General features: G+C 38.3%; 1 protein-coding gene and 1 long non-coding RNA gene across 2 annotated transcripts; one reads left to right on the top strand and one right to left on the bottom strand.

The window, feature by feature from the left end:
* Positions 1-12,368: 12,368 nt before the first annotated feature.
* On the bottom strand, positions 12,369-13,852 carry LOC143453081 (alpha-tectorin-like). The gene is made up of 6 exons (XM_076954228.1): positions 13,721-13,852; positions 13,497-13,570; positions 13,244-13,427; positions 13,032-13,139; positions 12,865-12,967; positions 12,369-12,805 (listed from the first exon to the last, which is right to left on the bottom strand). The coding sequence occupies exons 1-6, from the start codon at positions 13,850-13,852 to the stop codon at positions 12,657-12,659; spliced, it is 750 nt and encodes a 249-aa protein (XP_076810343.1). The 3' UTR covers positions 12,369-12,656.
* Positions 13,853-14,958: 1,106 nt separating this feature from the next.
* On the top strand, positions 14,959-15,341 carry LOC143453080 (uncharacterized). The gene is made up of 2 exons (XR_013115132.1): positions 14,959-15,175; positions 15,243-15,341. It is a non-coding gene; the product is annotated as an uncharacterized LOC143453080 (long non-coding RNA).
* Positions 15,342-16,774: the final 1,433 nt, after the last annotated feature.

Below are 16,774 nucleotides of genomic sequence, written 5' to 3'. Positions count from 1 at the left end.
TCTAGGAAGAAGTTTCACATTCACAGCATTGAAAGGTTAAACTTTGTTGAAAAGTGAACGTGTGTTGGTTAAAATCATTATTTGTTTAACAACTTGAAAGGCAAAAACGCACAATTCTGATAAGTTGCTTATTCCTTGCAAATGTTTACAATAGATCTGGCTTTCTGTTTAATTGCTGAATTGCTAAGATGTCTTAAATTATCACTGAACGAAAACGTAACAAATATTTTACGCTCAATTGTAGTATTGTGCGCCATCTTGCGGTAAAAACTGCATAGTAGTTAGCTCCAAACAATGGTTGACATTACTGTCCAAACTATACCGTAGCACAGTGCAGTGTAAAACCAAACTCCAATTCTATCTACTTTTTGAGGTTTATTAATTGAATCATGCCTCACATGTAATGATTATGTATTTATTAATTTAATTATCTATGGAGCAAAGTCCAGGTGTTGTTTTTAGATAAGTTTAAACTATTTCTGTAAACAGGTAACTTATCATGAATCATATTCACGTGCACGCTTATCATAAACACCACTACACTTATGATTTTATCGTTTATTTTGTTCTTTATCTTATTTCTAGCTGCACAGACTGTCACAGAAGCAATGCCAGAAAATAAACCACCAGATGGAGCTAGTGATGATGATGGAAGGTCTCAAGGTAAATAAATAATCTTGATAGAGTAAGAAACATTGCTAGGACATTTCCTTTGATAAATGTGTGGTATATAGCAGTTCCCATTATACGACACAAAGCTGCTGGGAACGGATTTCTTCCTATGATGCATTTTACCCCTTTAATCCGGAAACCCCGCTTTTCGACTCCGACACAAAAGTTTTTAAACAAATGTGCAAATAAATAGCAATAAAATCCGATAAACCGGATTATTAAGAGTTAAGCGAAAATGATTCACGATTGTCTTAGATACAGTAGTTAGTTGACGAAAACAATAACCCATTATTTACGCATAACAATGTTGAAATTTCACTCTTTAAACTTCTCCAACAGTCTTTATTGATTTAAAATTTGTTTGAGTGTCAATTAGCACAGCATTGGGCTTTGTAAAAAAATTTAATTGTGGAAATAATTTAGTGATTGGAGCATTCGTCTTTAATACGGTAGTTCTGGGGTTCGACACTGGGTTGGATCATACAAAAGTATAATTTTGTTTTAGTTGCTGTCCAGCCAGAAACTCGGTATTTTGAATAGGAGTAAGATGCATCTGCTTTTTTAACACGGAGCTGCATTTGCAATATTGATCGCTAAATCAACCGCTAAACGGACACTTTATGACGAAACAAAATGTTCCGGATTAACGAGGTCTGACTTATATTAAGGATATGTGATTGCAGGCAATAGACCTGAGGTGACCAAAGTTAAGAAATGCAAGAACCACAATAAGAAAATCAAAAATTTTCCAAAGCCAAAACATTTGCAACGAAAACAACAAACAATAAAAGTTATTTATGCATTTGCAGCTTATCCAATGTGAATGGCAAAAAAGTAAAATCACGAAAATTATTTCATTCTGACAACTCTCAAATCCCCAACGACAAGTTTAATCAGTTTCGGCTTACGTCCGGGACTTCCCCTAATATAATCCAACTGTTATCTTTAGTTAAGACCTTGCTTATGACGTCACTAACAATAAAATCGACCTGTTCAGATAAAACTAATTTTAATTACAGAAATGTAACATGCCTATTGCTCATCGCTGTATAATACAAAGCAATAAATTATATTAATACAATATTAAATCAGGTTTAAAAATTGATTATTTGAAACTAAAATTTTTGATTCCTTTTCAATGCAGGGTTGGAAAATATGAGTGAAAAAATCTTATCCATAAATGATCTGATTTCAAATCAAAAAATAGACGAAGCACGGACGGTTTGTGAAGAACTAAAATCTGCAATGAAGACCACGTTCGTAACCGGTGATGATGCAATCGATATCGGAAATGACATCATCAATCTCATGTCGACTCTGCTTTGTGAGAAATTTTCATCGACAATATTGACACTTCTGTTGCTTGCAGGTGATCTTACTCAAACGTTAAACATTCTTAAGCACTCAACAAACTCAAGTAAGATTACTCAAACTTGTATTGTGCGCAGGTGATCTTCACAAACAGATTGATGATCCTACTGAGAAAGTGAAACTGATGATGAGATGCGCAAATAAATGTTACGACTTTGTAAGGCGATACAACGAAAATCTGCAACCAACCACATATCATCATGTGATTTCACGCATGACTGACTTCGTCCAATCCATCCAATCAGTGAAAGTCAATGATGAAAAGTTGGCGGCAACATCGAAAGCTCAATGTTGGTCGACCATCGCATCGTGCCATCATTGTCTTGCTGAATACTCGCGCGCAATCGAAGTTCTCCAACCGGCCATCGCCACATTGGAATCCATATTCGGCGATGGATGTAGGAAGATGGGGTTGTACTCATTATGCTGCAATAATATAGGTTCGTATGTTAATTTACAACTTCGTGGCCAAATAGCAATTTATGTTTTAAAATAATAATTAATTCATTGTTTGTTTATGAATTGGTAATTATGACGTCATTGTTAATTATGATTGACAATCAAGTTTTTTAATTTTAAAATATTTATATTTATTTAATTTTAAATATTTAATTTTAAAATATTTATATTTAAAATATTGATTTATAATTATTTAGGTGCTTATTACAAATACAACAACCAACCTGAGGAAGCTGAGGCGTTCTACATCAAATCAATTCATGCAAGGCAGGAAGTGGAAGATAAGAGCGAGCAATGGAAGATGGAAAATATTCACCGCACAATTAATAGTAAGAAATAAAAGTATTTGTTGTTTTTGTTTAACTTTGGATGATGTTGTCATTGATTACGTCATTGATATTTACGCAATTGAACACATTCTTCCCAATGAACATTTCAGGAAATGACATTGTAACGATTATTTTCTCGTTCATGTAGCCAGGCTTAACTTCACGTTTATGGTTAAACGCAACACCTTTAACTGTGAGTAACTGTGAGTAAACTTCAACTGTGAGACTTTGTAGCGTTATCGCGCTAATGAAACAAACCGATGATCTTCGAAAAGCCACATTTAATTGGTCTCTGGCAGACGCCGACTCAGACTAACTTCCCCTTCAAAAAGCGCACAACCTTTTATATTTAAGGAGTGTGCCAAATCAAGCGATTAAAATATTTAAGAACAAACACGCAAATTGGTAAAAACCCTTCAACAAAAACACAGCAAGCAACTACGCAATACGTGAGGAACAAAAGTTCGTAACAACATCACTATGACGCAATTACAATATAAATTCGTCGGTTTTGTTAATTTATGTAGCAAAGCATCTGCACAGCGCGTCATATCCGTTTCTTTATCTTCTACATATTACGTAATAATTGAAATCATAGCGTTACAATTGTCTCGTCTTAATGACGTCATAATAAGCTAATCAAACATGCGACCTGTTAGACCAGCGGTTCCCAAACTTTATTGAGCGCGACCCAAATCTGAGTTTGGAGAACATCTCGCGATCCAAACTTCAAACAACGCATTTCAACACGAAAAAATAACGATTGCATAACATAACAATTGCTAAGTTCGTTTGCTATGTCAGCAATCTACTCTTTTCTCGAGTAGCTATGACCCATGCTACTCATACTTTAGGAAGAATACTTACTTTACTCATACTTTTGTAACAACATATTTGTGTATATTATGATGTCACGTTTGTTTAATCGCGCTCTACTTAACTGAATGCCTTGTTTTGTTGATTGTTTTGCGAACAATAGTGGAGAAAAGTTTTGTTTGATGTGCCCGCACCCACTTTCTTGCGTTCCCTCGCGGTCTAGAGTCTAGACTTTTTAAATCTCGCCTTTTTCTGTTACGTTACTTTTGCGTCTTGAATTAACATGGCAAGTATTAAATTACTTGTGGTGCAGTCAGCAACTTTAAAGCAAGTGTTGGATGGAGTCAGGGTTTTGTAAAACGTATTCCGTATCAACCAAAACTCGATTTCAAGAGTGGAAAATCTGTCCACATAAGAACGACAGGCAATGATAAAAATCATTTTACTGTGATGCTTCCGGTAACTGGTGATGGCGCAAAACTGCCACCTTGTGTCGTTTTCAAGCGGAAAACCGAAAGTGAAGCTACCGACCGGCATTGAGGTACGAGTGAACGAAAAAGGTGGTTCGATCCCAGTCTAACACGTGATTGGATTGAAACTGTTTGAGCAGACGACCAGGAGGGCTACGTAAGCAACGATCGTTGCTTGTTTTGCTTCCGATGCCACCGATAAAGCGAGGTCAAAGATCAGTTGAAGAAAATGAAAACCGACTTTTCAATTATTCCCGGGGACATGACAAGTATGTTACAACCACTGGACGTTAGTTTAAACAAATCTTTAAGTCGAAATTGCGTGAACAGTGGAATCGGTGGATGGCGGAAGGCCAAAAATTACAAAGAACAAAGAATGGCCCAATTTGTCGGCCTACAATCACAGAAATTTGTCAGTGGTTTAAAGATGCATGGCAAAGTATTCCTGAATATATGGTGGCATCATCATTTAATTTTAATGGTGGCATCGAATTTAAAGATTTTTGGGTCCACGCGTTATTTCTCTCTATTCTTCTTTATAGTAAAGATTTCTCTGTATTATGACGTCACGTTTGTTACCTAACTGAATGCCCTCGCACAACACATGTTATGACGTACCAGGCTGAGATGGAAAGCATCTGGAGAAATCGCCACTAATTTGCAGTTAACAACGAGATAATCTTTACTTGTGTCAAAAACCTGAATGATTTCTGACTGTAGCGATCTTTATCTCGCGAGTAAACTTTGTTCTTATTGCACGTGATCAGTTATTTATTATGGAAAATAACAGGCACCATGTCTATATTTTACGCCGCATAATGCCCATCGATTTCGAAGAATGAGTTCTTGTTTTACATGCATGTGCTGCACCCAGCTTTTTCTTGTGGTAGAATGGAGTTATTTGCATTTGTCTAACCTGATTTATTTGAATATACGGTAACTAAATGATTTGGATTTACGGTTTAGCAGTTTATCTGAATGCATTATCATGAGACAATTTGTTTATAAAACATGGTTCAAACCTTCCCTCATTCGCCCAATGCCTTCCTCCCCCTAAGTGCCATGCTTACTACAATAGGTTGAGAACCACCGGCTCACGGGTGCACGTTCTTCCCATTGCACATGTACAAAATCATACACAGCAACTCCACATGCATTATGCACACGTTTTGCACTCAAGTTTCCTCAAAACGTTAAGGAAATTGTAATAAAAGGTTATAGAAGCCACGTACAGCCACTTAACAGAAGAATAAACAACCTTGTTCCACTTGCAGTTCCGTCAAGACGGCCTTCAGAACTGCGTCTCCTCAAACCCGCCTGTGAGGCAAGCCAAGGTAAGGGCTACTCTACACGTTCAACTAGCATTAGTTTATACATATGGTTCAATGTTGACACTGTCATTGGTTTCTGTGAAAGCAATGAACATTTAGTTTTAAAGCGACGTCATTCTTCTTTTATGCTTTATTCTGATCTAGATAGATGTGATGCTGGAAGCTTTCTTTCGGAGATGGATATGGATTTTCACAAGGTGAAATTTTGTGCGCGTCCGTGTGAAGCTAACGGATTGGGAAGCGAGTATCGTTCGCAGGACATGCCCCAATTTTTTCCGGATTACGCAGATCAAACGATACTTGGCACTGTACCAAAGATTTTTATGTCGTAGATGACTCTTTATCTTAGAGTCTTAGATAACCACTAATCGCGTTAAGAATGAAATCATTAAGACATCAATACAGCAATATGATAATTATCTTAACTGCTTGACAGTCAAAACAAGACGACTTGGAACACTTGCACGATGGCATGGTTATTGACGTCACGTCTCCCTCGATCAATCAGCAGACGTTCGGTGCCTCCATCTGTCCCATCGCTTCCTCGGATGAGGCCGTCCATTTTACTGTCAAGCTACGGTTCCGCCAGGAGGAGGTTTTTCGCTCCCACGTCACCAATTTATACGGATGCAAGCTCTACTACGGACACAATACGGAGAACATCTCCTGGCTTCTGGAGAAGGGCAACCTCTTCAACCAAGTCATCTATCCCCTCGAAAACGATAAGGACACACTCTTCGGTCCGGAGATGCTGCAGCAGATAAAGGTTTTTTACGGGAGTTAATTTTTCGGTTTTTACTGTAGTTTGTAATGCAATACGAAAATCAAAAAAAAACAAATAAAAAAATGTGTTTACATCGGAGCTTGCACAATCATGAGCTCGGTAACCAGACTTCGAGTTTCGAGTTTGAGAAACTATCGCCGAGTTTAAGCTATGCACAGACCTTCCTCAGTCCGGAAATAGAGATTATGATATTGTACATTTTTTACCTGTGCTTAAGTTTTACTTATGCTTACGTCATGTAAGTAATTAAGTCCAGTTACTAATAAGTTAATAAGTATCCAATATAATAAAAACCAGTTAATAAGTTAAAAGATCAAGTTGACTTAGATTGTTTTTAACTAACCACTAGCTAGAAGTGCTAAAAACGTCAGTTACCTGTACTCAACTTGGGCCAAACTTAACGATTACCGACACTAGATGGAGCATTTTGCTCAAATGCCATCATCATTCTTCATCTTTGTCGTACTACAGCTTCCAAACCCGGATCAGTTCATGAAATCGGCACTCCAGAAGTACAAAACTGACGCCATCCTGAACCACATGTACCGCGGCTTGATCCTCTGGCTCGACCATAATCTATCCATGGACAGACGGGGAGTCCCCGATGTATACGCCAGTCGTCTTTGTCAGACTTGTGTAGGTAGAGTTGAACGAAGCCAGTTGCTTTGAGTAAAGTCGGGATTTGAATCCAGCAAAAACGTTTCCTTGGTTTTATAGATTTTTCCAGTTACTGAAGATGAGAATCCGGTAGAACCTCTTGCCAGACAACAGGTGAATTGTTTTTGAGCGGGGAAAACTATTAAAATTTGGATTTAATACGCTCGAGATTGTCATGTATTATTGGTAGTTACTATAGTATACTAGTAACAGTCCTAATACAAGCACCTACTTCAATTTTGTAATTTTCGTTTGTCACACTATGCAAATTGAAGTTGTAAATGCATTTTACTGAAGTATGAACTTTTTGCCTTCGTTTTAGTGGACCAAGGTCTTTGACGCTGAAATGTTTTGCCGCCAGTTGGCGCTAACGGAAAATCCCAGTAACCCTTGTCCGAAGTATCCAAGACCTTCTTTCACTTTATCTTTGGGGCAGCGCGTGACCGACACTCAGAGTCATCAAACTTTGGTGTCTGTCACAGTCACCATTCAACGAGCCCACCAACTGGTCCAAATCGGTATGGACAACTCCGCTGACGTCAGCATATCTAATGCCAATTCACTTGACGAGACTGCATGGTCATTGGCACCAGCCATGAAGGAAATGCAGATAAATTGAGACTTGTTGCATTTTCCAAACTATGTGGTATGACCGCGGATTTTTTTCGGCTTTACCCTAAAGTTAGGGAACATTTCCTGCTCATGTTTTTATGTTTGTTGTGTTTTTTTTTACCTGGATTTAAATAGCGGGTTTTGATTGTGTTTAAAGTTTAAGTATTACATAATAAGAGATGTATTGTTGCGTGGTTTAGTCAACGTTCTCCGAGATTGCTCACGCTCACTTAGAATCCAGTCCAATCCAGTTGGTAAACCAATTACCAAAATGGGCAGAATGTTACCAAAATATTAATACGTTTTCGCCATTCATAACGTATGGAAAGAAATGAAAAAATTGTAGGGCATGTGTGACAGGAGCTTCATTGTTGTATTGTCGGTCGACACCCAGATCAACAAATCCTATAATTCGGTCTGTTGCTGCATTATACACAGTATTTTATTTCACTGTCAACAAAATAAGCAACATTTATATAGCAGTATTAATATTTTCTGAAGCAGTATGATGATATTATAATTAATGTAATATAAGGATTAAAATAAGATTTGGAAATCTCGTCTTCAAGTATCGAATCAGCGAAGCGTAACACTGCGTGACGTAGGCTAATCGATTACTTTGTGCGTGTGCGTGCAATATGAGTTATCATTCTTCTTGATTTTACGATTAACGCCGCAACATGTAAGTCTTTATGCTGTTGCTATGCCAATGTTTTGTCTAAATGTGATTGTTCAAAGAAGCTTCAATATATTCAGTTTCACCCCATTCGTCAAGGATTAGCCCATAGGAAAGGGAAAAAGGTATGAACGGATTAGCCATTCGTATGGGCTGAAAGAAATAATACCATCATTTAAAGTAATAGTTTAAAGGCTAATCGTGTTCGAATGAGTAATCCAACCAAACGGCTATGGCTTGTCATTGTACGGTACGATTGGATGGTTTAGGCTTCTGGTAAGCTATAGACTACTGAGATCTAGGCGATACCCGTATTTATGGATAAGGTTTGTATAGTGATTGATGCACACCGTGTACCACAAGAACAGATCCGCACTGCAGGTACAGTATAATTACTGGCCAGTTTAACATATAGCATAGGTTTATCTGGTACTATGACACCTTATCGAAAGACACTTTATCGAAAGACACTTTATCGAAAGACACTTTATTGAACGACACCTGATCGAAACGACAGTTGGATAATTTTACAAATATATATCTTAAGACTAATAGATACAAATTATAGCTTAGTTATACATTAGTGAGATGAGTAAATGTAATAGCACGAAACAAACAGTCTCTAATAGAAGAAAAGTAGCTTTGTTTATTTTGTGCAAAGTGCTCGCTTTTGTATCGAAGTCATAACTTTGAGACTTTCTTAACTTGTAATGTGAGTGCTGAAAGTTTTTGGCATTGTATAGTGCGTAATTTTAATGCAAAAAGATAAGTTTGTTCGTTTATAACTGTGCGTCGCTGTTTGATTTGATTGAGTCGCCGACTACGCCTATAGTAGCTCACGAAGCGTTTTGATATAACTGAGTGCTGTATTCTATTGCATATTCGTTTGACGTTTCTGACAATGGAGTTCCTAAGAAATTGATACTTGGTCAATGTCTCTGTTTCATTGGCAAACTCCATGTTCATCATTGGCGCGGTTGAGAAACCATGCATCTACATAGAAATCAAATACACCACTATCTTTTATACAAACGAGACGTGCTTGCAAAGAAATTAATGTTCACTCCACAAACATGTTTTGGAAAAAGCAGCTGGTTCAACCCCAGCTAAAATTACACCAGATTCTCACAACGCTCTTTCTAGCATCTGTAGCCAACATTACTGCTGACCTCCTGGTTCCCAAGGTTTTCTCCACTTTGGGATAAGCAGGAGGCGAGGTCACGTGAGACATGAAGCCTTGATTATTCCCAAAAATGCGCGCTATTAAAGGTGAATGTCCATGGCTGCTCGAATAAAATAACGTCACGTATGAGCTTTTTTATATTTTGAACAAAGATTGAAACAGTAGACTAGTATTGATTACGAACTATTATATTTCAATCTGTATTTGCACCAAAGCAAACCCGGTAACCAGGTTTAAGCGATTAGAAATCTTTGCCGGGTTTAAGTCTGTATTCGGATGAATACGAAGCTGATTATGAAAATCCAACTGACATTTAAATCTTTGAAAGTCCATTCTATCCAGCAGCAGACACGAGAGACCGCAACTCCTTTGCTTCCGCATAAACTTGATTCTTTTCGTCTTCATTGTGTCGCATGCTTCCATTTGAGCTAGAGTAGCCTACATTAACATCTTCAGAAGTAGATTTTTTGTGTAAAACTCGAGCTGATGCTTACTAAGCTTACCAATGTGCTCAGTTGGCTATATTATGTGATTAGGCAACCAAAATCAGCAGCTTATAGTTAAATAAATATAGCTAAATATATATATTAAATAATAAATAATATATATAATAATATATATAAAAAATATATATAATATAATATATATAATATAATATAATAATAATATATATAATATATATAAAAATAACTATATATATATTTAGCTTATAGCTAAATAGTTTGTGACGTAACCGTCTCAGTTATTGCTTACATAATTATTTAAGGTCAGTCCAGTTGTATGCACAAGGGATCGTATCTCTCTCTTGACACCCCTTACTTTTGAAACGAGTTAACACAGTATGTAGTATTCGCTTTGACCTCTTCACATGTCTGGTTATTGTAGTCCAGACAGTCGAACTAATGAAACAACCTGAAGTTTATATGTGTCTATCTGACCGTATGCAAGTAGGCCCTAATTCTCAAGACAGCTACTTGCCAGCAATAATTTACGATGTGAGATGAGATTCATCAATATCGAGGGATAGCATCGAAACAGCATCAAATTCATTGTTTAATTCAGTCAGCTGTTTAGAATGACGGCCGCAAGCCCACATGTAACATTGACCGATGTTACCGCAATATAGGCCTACTTACGTCAGTAGAGTGGTACACATTTACAAAACGTTACAAGTTTTGCGATGTTATGAGACGAAGTCTAAAGTTGCTGAACGAAGATAGCCTAGTTAGACTTAAATAAAAGTAATTTAAATTCAAATAAGCTTATTTTAGGCTTAAGTATGGTACCGGACCAGCAGTAGGCGGTGATATAAATCATGCGACTGTTTCTTTTAGTTGGAATGTTTTGCGGAGAAATTATACGTAGGGTGTCCAATCAAAGTTTGAATAAACTTCAAAACTTTACTGTTCCTCTTGATTAAAAAGCTATCAAAGAGAAATCTGCTTTGCAAAAGATAGACGAAGCGGCGAAACAGCAAATCGTCGTCGAAAAGTGTCACGTGACCGACATTAAAGCGTGCAATGAATACGTGGAGGTTTATGCCATACAATGGTGTCAGTCTGGGCACTTCCCTTTAAAAACTCTGCATTCTTCACATTTTTATACCCACCTCTAACAGCTTAAATTAGTGTATAAGCATCTTACGTAAACGCGTGTGTCAATGCAGATTTTCATTCAGTTTGTTTTATCCAGTTCGTTCTACTTTGTTCCAATTCAACTTTTATCAACATTTCTCATTTTGCAGGCAACGTCGTTTATTGGGTGTACCGACACTTAATCACGCGACACTTAATCACGCGACGCTTAATCACCGACACATAATCACTAGGACACTTAATCACGCGACACATAATCACTAGGACATTTAATCACGCGACTTGGATACTTAATCACGCGACATTTAATCACGCGACACATAATCACTTCGATGTCGGAAAAGCGTGAGGAAAATTCAGTAATTCTAGCTCGTGTGCATCTCTCTGTGGGGATGGCGATGTGGATTGCTTTTAAGATTGGCCTAAAGCCAAAGGCTATTAGTCTTTCTTTTAGAACTCCCCGACAATTGTCTTTGACTCCGTTGCACCGGCTTTCTCTATAATGTTTCTTTAAATCAACACCAGCTTCATAAAGTCTAATTGTTATATTGTCCGAAATAAGTTGTATCACATAAGAAACATTTTCATCATCTTTTCACATTTAAACAAAACTATAACTCCAATTCAGTAATGAACAGTCCAGAAGGTAAAACTAATATTATGTGTAGAGACAAGAAGGGGAGATTTTAACCAAACCTTAGTTTTTATACAAACACACTAGCCAATCAGGAAATAACATGTCATTTTGCATTGCTACGTATAACCTATGTAATATCTAACATTATTCTATTGTCACCGAAGCTCTTGACCAAAGTACCATCAAAACGTTACATCGTAAAATACAATGCTACTTGAAACTTGAAATTGTAAATGTGTGATTAAACGTCGCGTGATTAAATGTCCTAGTGATTATGTGTCGGTGATTAAGCGTCGCGTGATTAAATGTCCTAGTGATTATGTGTCGGTGATTAAGCGTCGCGTGATTAAGTGTCGCGTGATTAAGTGTCACCAAACCGTTTATTGGAGTCAGATCATCTCGAAGTTGTAAGGAGAATATCTCTCTCTCTTCTCTTTTCTTGCGTTAATTGCAACGTAACAATTGTAAGTGGACATTTCCACAGTATAAGCTTTCAACAGTCGGGATTTAAACACCAGCGGTACTCCCAGGAAAGCAGTTTTAGCAAGGTCACATTTACATTGAAGAATCATCGATTTTAAATCAACCTGAGAGAATAAGATGTCGGTTGTAGTTAATGCCACTGTGGCTCGGTTTCTATTAAATCCCCACGATGCCTTGTACCTTGTAAAACTTAGGCGCTTTCCTTTTGAGCTTACAATGACAACACGACTCAGAAGTACAAAGGACACCGACTTATACGAACAGACGATACAATACAGAATTTATTCACGGGAAAGTGAAGCCATGGACAAGTTAAACCTGAAGTTATGTTAAAACTTGATGTCGCATATATTCTGATCATAGGTTGAAAATCACTACGTCATAGGCATTGTATTCTGTGATGCAATAAACACAATTGTTTCACATGGGCCAGATTGCCTCAAGAAGCAGTTGACACGGATATTAAACTTGATTACATAAATGACGTCACTAAGGATAATATTAGTCCTTTGCAAAAGCACACAACAATAATTCTTCTGTTTAAAGTAGACATGACCCGGTCTCAGTTTATTTCATCGATTTCAAATAAGACTTGGGAAGCCACCTTTGCTCTTTCCATCTTTCTTGCTCCACACAAACAAGCATCCAACCACGATGACGAAAGCAGCGATGACGTAAACCAAGAATGTCCAATCGTCACCCACTGCTACAACTTCGTACTTCTCGACATCTGACGTAATAAATGACGTCAATACAGTATAAAGAATGGAAAAATCGTTTTGACTTTACCTTGACATGTTTCTCCATCTTCAGCAAGAGACCTTCTCTCATAACACATACATATGACGTCATCGTTACGCATCTCACACACGTCACTGCAGCCACCGTTTGACTATAAAGAAAAGTAACAACGATAAGTTGAAAGTCTTCCTCAAGTATGTCGGGTGAGATGTTACCTCTTCACAACTCTTCTTCTTGCTCTTGCTGATGAAGATAGGTCCGGATGCAACAAGGAGCGAATCAGATGATGACACGTCACGTTTCTTCGTCTGGTTACCACTTGGCTGATTGTGACATGAAAATTAAAAACTTCATGAACGAACACAATTAGAATTTTCAAATAAAGGTAAAACACAAAAATCCGTCATTACAAGCGACCACTGCTTACCCCGGCTGGACATCCAGAGTCAACATCCTCGTGACATATTGTGACGCGACAATAGACGTAGATTGCTCCTTCTAAATTATTTGACCACACAAAGGCCTTGAAATTGAAAGCAGCATACTCTTCCATGTAGTTCCGGTCAATTTCAATTGCGTCATCAGATTCAAATGGGTTATTAGCTGGAAAACTTTTAAAACAAAATAGAAAAATCAAGAAATGCGTAACAATACTTATTATTACATCTTAATCAGGTCACCCGTCTTTAATGATGTCATATCTTGTTCCTTCATCATCAGGGTCTTCACTTGGTGTCGCCCAACATTCTTTTAACTGAATTGAAAATATTATCATAAAATTGTAATAACTTGAAATAAGAGTAGGCTGTATAGGCCTACAGTACTGTATATCAAACACATTGTTTGGTCATAATTGCAAGAGTCTTTATAGTTCGTTTGTTGTTACTACATTGTGACGTCATACCCGCTTTATCAGGTGACTGGATAATCGAACACAGTTTAAGAGGTGCGGATATTCGAGGAAGCTCTCTTGGGCAGCCAATAACAACCTGGTGCTACTCTTCAACGAAGAGGAGGAGCCACAGGAAGCAATCATCATCGTAACTGTATGGAATGTGCAGTTTTATGAGTCAAGATATTTTGAGAGTTTGTACAAGGACAATTTCTGACTTGGACAATCCATGATGTCGCACGATGACGTTAAAGTGGATTATGTGCTATCAGTAATAATTAGGTATACAACAACAACAAGAACCCAAATCCGAATGGATTCGCCAAATAGTGTATCCGTGGGAGATTCGGGTGAACCCGAATACTATACATATACTTACACATTTTTCGACTTTAGTATGAAATAATGATCTTTTTTCTTAACTGAGCTAAACTAAAATAACTATTTCTTACCGGAAATCATTTACTTAAAGAAAAGAAAACATGAAAGAAAATTATGATCAGAGCCAAAAGTCAACATTCAAGTCAAGTTTGAAACAAAACGAGTTGTGAAGAGTCTCAAAAACATTTCCACGCATCGCTTCACTGAGCATGGCCACTCATCGGGTGATGACAGTGATGATGTCACCACAAAGCTCAATGAAGAGCTGAAGTTTTATCCAGATCAAGTAGATGAAGGTCCTCCTGTTGATGGGGGAAGTGTCTTCCGATTTACATCTCATCCTCACACACTTCCTCGCATCCGCACAGATTCCGGATCAAAGAAAGAGGGGATTGAAGAAGATTTATCCACTGATGATGAGGACAAAATCCTCCAGCGAATCATCAAGAAGACTCCCAGTCCAATAAGAAGTTCAAATCCTCTGCTCAAAGTGTCCAGGGGCTTCAATGACGTTGACAAGGATGTGAAGCAACTGATGCAGCCGCAATCTTCTCTGTCGCCGGACATATCGAGATTATCTTCATCTCCGGCTTATGACAGCGCTCGTTACATGGATGCTTCCCGATCAAACAAAACCTTTACCAAGCCACCTGTCAATAGAAGTATTGTATCGTTGAGAAGTTCAGATGCAACGTTGACTCCATCGGTTGATACTCTCGTCCAAAGTTCAATCAACGAGCCTCAAAGTGACGACAGAACTTCAAATATTTCACAGAAGAATCTTCTAGGAAGCGACACTACTCCTCCACAATCTGAGGTTTGTTCAATATTCTGGAGCTTGGACACATGCACTTGAGATAAGCTGGAGCACCTATCGCCACCGATAAAGTCTGAAGTTTCCTTGCACATCCCATATCACAGGCATGTGATAAATTTCAGGCCTACGAAGCAGAGATGCGACGAAATGATCCATCGAGTGAAGCTAATCGAGCTCTCGACGGTTTGCTATTGGACCATTCAAACCCACGTGATTGGGCAAACCTTCTCAGCCCGCCGATCATACTTCCCTCCACCAGGACTCAGCAGGTACCTGTGACGTCATAAAGACCATTTCTCTACGTCATACCGACGCATTAATTGTACCTGTTGACAGAAGAAGGAGAGTTATTGGGATGTGGAGTCCGGCGGGAACGAGTCAGACGCGATGGGGTTGTCTGATGGAAGTAGTTCGGTTTCGATTAAAAGGAGCTGAAACTGATGAAGAAGAGATGCTGGACCTGATGTACGATCCCTGTCTCAACTGCTACTTTGATCCCAAGAACGGAAAGTATTACGAACTGAAGAATTGAATTTTCTTCATCTCGCTCCATCTACTCCTACCGCATCATTTATATGATATCTATTTATAAAAGCATTGTCTTGTATATTCTTATAGATTTTTTGTATAATTTCTTCAATAGAATTGAATTTCTAGGACTTTGTACTAATTCCTACTTTATACTGTGTCGAGCCAATAAAACTGTGCACCCTGCACTGTGCTTGTTTCTTGTTAGAACTTGAGCTGAATCTGCTTCTAAGTTAGTAAAATGAAGCACAAATTGTAATAACTAATAAGTAATTTCTCACTTGATCCAAGCCCTAATGGTAGGTTACCGAGTCTATAATCGTCCGCATCAACGCTCGTCAGTCATGTGGACACTTTTGCAGCGGAACGTTATTTACGAGCAGAGGGTAAGGACTGAATAGACTGGTCGTAACCCTCATTGTGCCACTGGGGGGAGCACGAGGTGACTGAGCAGGTTTATGCGGCATCAAGAGCTCGTTTTCACGTTGGTTGGTTTCTGTGCAACAACATTTTGTCGAATATTGATGCCAGATCCAATGTCGATCTTTCATGCATGAGCAGAAGCTTTGATGAGCACGCTTGGGTTGGCGACCTTTAAAACTGGTGACCCCAGAGATAATTAGTTGAGGTCCAGTTTTCTCAAAGTTTCTGTTTTTGGCGAAAGCGTGTTTGTTGCTTGAGGTCAAATGCCCCCAGGACCCGCTGAACTCTTATTCTGTGTTTCCTTTGTTCAGTTTTGAACCTCGCGTGACGTGACGAGCAGCAAGTCGCGATCTCGCTCATCATGTTCGATCGAATCCTTCTCTATGATGTCATCCCATTGATCTGTCAACGCTGTTAAAGCGTGCAATGAATATGTGGCGGTTAATACCAATCATTCCAGTCTGGGCACTTCCATTTAAAAACTCTACATTCTTCACATATTTCTACGAACCTCTAAAAGTCTAAATTAGCGTATAAGCATCTTGCATTAACGCGTGTCTATGCAGATTTTCATTCTATCGTTCATTTTATCGAGTCCGTTCTACTTTGCTTTTATACAACTTAGATCAACATGACTTTTTTATGGAATAGGTGTATATCAAGGGCGGGCAACATACGGCCCGCGGGATTTTGAGCTGCCCGCAGACAGTTTCCAGTCTTACATGATAATGTGGCCTGTAGCCAAATTCTGCCGCAATCCCTGTATTGCGTCACTGAATAAGTCCAAGTTTGCCAACCTGAGAAAGATGACCATGAATCTACTTGTTCTGTTCGGGTCTACATACATTTGTGAAGAAACATTTTCGACCATGAACATTAATAAGACAAAGCGGCGTTCCAATCTATTCAGGAAGTAA

Source organism: Clavelina lepadiformis, chromosome 4 (genome assembly GCF_947623445.1).
Source record: "Clavelina lepadiformis chromosome 4, kaClaLepa1.1, whole genome shotgun sequence".
Classification (NCBI taxonomy): domain Eukaryota; kingdom Metazoa; phylum Chordata; class Ascidiacea; order Aplousobranchia; family Clavelinidae; genus Clavelina; species Clavelina lepadiformis.
The sequence above is the reverse complement of the archived record's forward strand: the minus strand, read 5'-3'. Positions and strand labels throughout refer to the sequence as shown.